This window comes from Ips typographus, linkage group LG5 (genome assembly GCF_016097725.1).
Source record: "Ips typographus isolate SLU linkage group LG5, UJ_Ityp_2.0, whole genome shotgun sequence".
Taxonomy (NCBI): domain Eukaryota; kingdom Metazoa; phylum Arthropoda; class Insecta; order Coleoptera; family Curculionidae; genus Ips; species Ips typographus.
Window position 1 is genome coordinate 4,145,667 of NC_138426.1, and position 4,971 is coordinate 4,150,637.

The following is a 4,971-nucleotide window of genomic DNA, read 5'->3' on the forward strand; positions in this document are numbered from 1 at the left end:
ATTATTAAATTCAGCTGAAATAATGAAACTAATAACCGATAATTTGTAATACCAAAAAGTGAACGTTACACATCATAAATAGCTATTATGATAAAGTTTTGCTCAACATTTTCATTTTTTAAAAGTGTGAAATTTAGTGTTTATAGTAGGCTCAAATAAATTTATGTAAGTTTTTGATTTTAATAGTTTTATTACCAATAGGGCGTGCTTACGTAAGTTATACAAATTGCCACAAATTCTTATTTGTATGTATGAGTATTAGTCTCTCAAAAACGGTAAGAGGTTTGTTTTAATGAGATAACTGAATTTAAAATAAACCTAGATTGTAGAGAAAAAATGTGGCAATGGTAAACTCTCGTTAATACATCAAATAAATAAAGAATAAAATAAATACTGATTTTCAAAATTTCGTTTTTTTTTGGATTTCTCCAGAATGAGTTTCAAAAGTGATAATCATGTTTGGATTTTTAAGACGGCATATTATGAAATTCAAAAATGCGAATATTCGTAAATACGAAAATTCAATTTTGCCATTTTTATACAAACTCTGTATTTATTTTAGAGATTTCCATACTTACACACAAGTTAGCATTTGAGCAAAGCCTAAAAGTATTTTGGCGCAGAGGCTTTATCGCAGTGTTTCTACTTAAATAATTTTTAGTGTAATAATATAGGTATTTTGGCGCAAAACATTCACAATAGAAAACTGCACAAAATTTTATTCTTTAAAAATACTACTTTAAACTTTCAGTACCTACATACTTTATTAATAGTATATTACGTAACTAGTGCTGTAAGAAGCATTTTACGCACGATATGGAAAAAGTTACGCACAAAGCCGCGTAGCGGCGAGTGTGTAATTCGCCTTAGAGCATGTGTGACGTACTATACTTTATCTACAACCAAATGGAAAGTCCTGTTTTCGCAATTCATATAATTCAGAGCAGTAACTTTTCATTAAAAAAGTATATTTTCAACGTATTGCCAACATATTTGTACTAATCATAGGTATTATGCCACTAAAGAAAAAAATAATAACGTAATAAAAAAAATTCACAGTTTATGTTACTTAAATTCACAAATAATTATTAGTGTTGTTCTTAAAATAATTATTTATGGTAACATTTCAGTTATTAAGAAACGGAAAAACGTTCAGTAATATTACTTGATGTGTGTTTGCTATTGCAGATAATATTGTAGACAAAGTGGTAATTACTTCAAACTGTATGAACAATGCATTACGCGATGATCTCCGTCTAATATACTCTGATAAAAGAAGAAATGTAAACAAAATCAATTTTTCCCAGCATAAGAGCGATAGTTTGTGGTTGATCTTAAAACTGTACGCTTTTTTTACAACTGTGCGTAAAGAGGTTTATTACGTAACGGAAAACTATGCGTAAATAGCTATTTACACTGAAGTCGTAGGTAAAACCTATTACACAAAAAAAATATTTTTTTTGGACAACACCGCAGCAAATAACAAATAAAAAATGTGCTAGTAGTATATGTAGCTAGTAGTTGTTGTGCAACATCTGGTGACATCTGTACTTAACTCTATGAGTTAGAAAGTACATTTCTTTGGTTATCAATATAGCACCCTGTATACATTTATCATAAAAAAAATCGTAATCAAAAATAAATATTGACGTGTCGGAGCGGTTTCCCAGAAAACAAATCTGTGATTTTTAATAGAATTTATGTGTGACTTTATGGACACAGTGTATATTTATATACAGGGTGGTCCAGTTTCCATGGCGGAAACTTCAGAGAGCGATAGAGAATTGAAAAATGATATGAGTTTGCATTATAAACCATATACAAATTTTCATTTTTTTATATCCAGTGATGTAGGGCATGACAAGATACATCTAGTCCAAATTTGAGCTAAATATCTCTAAAACTGTGAGAACTATAAAGCAAAAACTAAAAAATATATAAAACTCAAGATCAAGGACTCAAGTCAAGGTAACATGGCGCGCGGAACTTTGAATGTTTATTAACAAGTTATTTTTAATTTTACATTAAAGATACTTGGGATACACTTTTTTTAAACCTTGCTTTAGCACATCTTTGAATAAAAGAAAATTGGCCATTGCTGCATTTAAATGGCTTTTTACTACCAGTTTAAATTATAACAAATTACATGAAACATTTGTTACAATAGCTCCATTTCAATAGGTTTCTACCAGTGCGAGTTCTGCCATGCGAATTGATATCCCTTTTTGTTAAAAAAAACGTATGACATATTTTGCATTTTGAATGTTGAAGAGAATTATGCCCACATGTGATATGATGTATAAGAAAAAGTTTACGTGAGAAAACTTTTCCTTCGAGCGGTCAAGATAACTGGTTCTCACAGGGCACCCAATTCTCACTTATGGCCAACTGCATCGACCTGCAGGCTAAACTAAGTGAGCATAGCCAGATATGGTGAAAATCTGTTGCGGGGCAGCAGCAGCAACAGTACCATGTGGCGGTGCCGAAGATGTACTTCACACACAGCGTCACAATGGATGTGGGAGGCGCCACTGTAACAGTTCCAACGGCTTCCACACTGCGGTGCAGAAGAGAAAGGGAAGTCCCACTACCCTATCATTCGATTATCCAACATGGCTGAAACAAATCTAAACATGGCCCTCAGTCCGGGACACCCCTTAAGTGGAGAGAGGGTAACGAGCCCAGCCCTGTTATCACGACAGAGGAAGGTAGACATGCTACAAAACTTCAGAAAAATGACAAGACTGTAGGACCAGACAATATTCACGCGAAAACCTTAAAATCGATCGGCAGTGCAGATGCTAGAGGCCTAAAACTTCTTACATCGTTGTTCAACTCAATATATGAAACTGGGAAAATACCAACGGACTGGCTGAGATCGACGTTCATCGCTCTGCCAAAAAAACTGAAAGCTTCTCAATTCAACGACCACCGAATGCGAAGCCTGATGTCTGACGTCCTCAAGGTCTACGCATCGTCCACACTCGAATATACGCCAGATGAGAGGGGCAGGCTGGAGAGACGCAATTGGGATTTAGGAACGGAGCGGACACGCGCGAGGCTCTCTTCTCTCTCAACGTTCTCACACAGCGATGCAGAGACATGAATGTTCATATATACGACTGCTTTATTGACTATGAAAAAGCTTTCGACTGTGTCTCGCACCAGAAGCTCATTGAGATCCTAAAATACACCGAAGTCGATACGGGAGATCTAAACAGCACCAAATTGCAGAGATTAGGATAGTGGGCATGACATCCGAAGAAAAAAAAATCAGAATGGGCGTTAGTTTAATATATACTAGGAGGCAGTGTTCAGGGGGGCACTGGAGAATGTGAAAGAAGGCGTTAAAATCAACGGCACCCTCATTAATAATCTACGATTCGCCGACGATACGGTCGTGGTCGCCGACAGCCTCCCATATATCCAGAATATGATGGACCTAATCGTTGAACATAGCACACAGTATGGTCTACACATAAACAACGTTGCCAAGACCAAGATGGTCGTGTTCTCCAAGGCACCAAGACGGGCGATCCTTCAGATCAACAACCAGGCTGTGGAACAAGTGCCGTTCATTAAATATCTTGGAGAAGAGTGACCCTAAAATGGAAATCAGATCAAGGATAGAACAGATCAGAAGGGCATTCATTTCCATGAAGAACCTCCTCAATAGTGGAGACCTAAACCTACAGCTCCGCATACGTATATAGTCAAATTTTTACCCTTCGAGAATGACGTCAAGCAGGTGAAAAAACACGCATGTCTGGAATTAGATCACAAATTTTAACCTACAAATGCTTTGAAAAATTAGTGATCATGAGAGTTTCAGTTGACATCTGGAAACTGTTCTTTTCGTACTCGAAAAAAAGCAGCATATTTAGAATTAGCATTTGGGCCTTCTCAGTGTAGCGCAGCATTTTTATACCTTTGATATTCGTTTAAATCAAAGCGACAGTAAATGTCAACGTTTTCAATTTGACAGGACGACAAAATTAACAACGTGCCTTTTTTGCTAAAATTGTTTATTTCACATGTTTGATATGCGAAAAACAAAGATGTAAAAAGATGACGTCATTCTCAAAAGGTAAAAATCCAACTATATTGCGCTGTTATATCTCCCCAGTGCTACTCTATGGCTCCGAGAGTTGGACATTATGCCAAGCAATGGAGAACCACATTGACGCTTTTGAGATGTACTTGTATACTGCGCATATCCTGGGTAGACCGGATAACCAACGAGGAAGTGCTAAGGAGAATAGGTAAAGGTAAAGAACTGCTGACAACCATCAAAGAACGAAAGCTCCAATACATCGGGCACGTTATGAGGGGGGAGTGGTACGAGTTCCTCCGGCTCCTTATCGAAGGGAAGATCGAGGGCAAACGATCTGTGGGCAGACGGCAGAACTCATGGCTAAAGGATATACGTCGATGGTTTCAGGGGTGCGGTTTCACGAACCACTATAACCAGTTGGATCACCAACCTCCGTAGGGAGACAGCGTCCTAAGAAGAAGAATCTAATGGATGAGATACTGATTAAAAACCTGCTGAAATTGAAATACCATAAAAAAATTTAAAAAAATAAATATCCATCACCTTAAAATTTGTTCTAAATTTTTACAAAATAACAAATATCTGAGAAAGTGTAAGTTTTAGACATATCAAACGTCAATTACCTTTTATTTTCAACATGGATTCTGAAAATCATTTGAAAAAATACAAATTTGATATTTTCTCTGCATTTTGTACAGGGTGACTGATTGAATTTTGACCACTTCCTTAATTTTGATTTTAGCAAAAACGTTAAATACAAAACAAGATAGATATTTAGATCTACTTTATTCTTAGATAAACAGTTATTAAACAGGGTGTCCAAAATTTGAGTAACAAACAAACCTTATGTTTTTTTAAATACAATGACCAACTTTTTATCCGATATTTGAATTCTACTTCAAATTCTAGTACTAATT

The 4,971-nt window shown here is 35.8% G+C and overlaps 1 protein-coding gene across 1 annotated transcript; it reads left to right on the forward strand.

The window, feature by feature from the left end:
* The first annotated feature begins 2,612 nt into the window (after window positions 1–2,612).
* LOC145729284 (uncharacterized) lies at window positions 2,613–3,601 on the forward strand. The gene is made up of 3 exons (XM_081979967.1): window positions 2,613–2,672; window positions 2,732–2,965; window positions 3,305–3,601. Exons 1-3 carry the CDS (start codon window positions 2,613–2,615, stop codon window positions 3,599–3,601), a joined length of 591 nt encoding a protein of 196 aa, XP_081836093.1.
* Window positions 3,602–4,971: the final 1,370 nt, after the last annotated feature.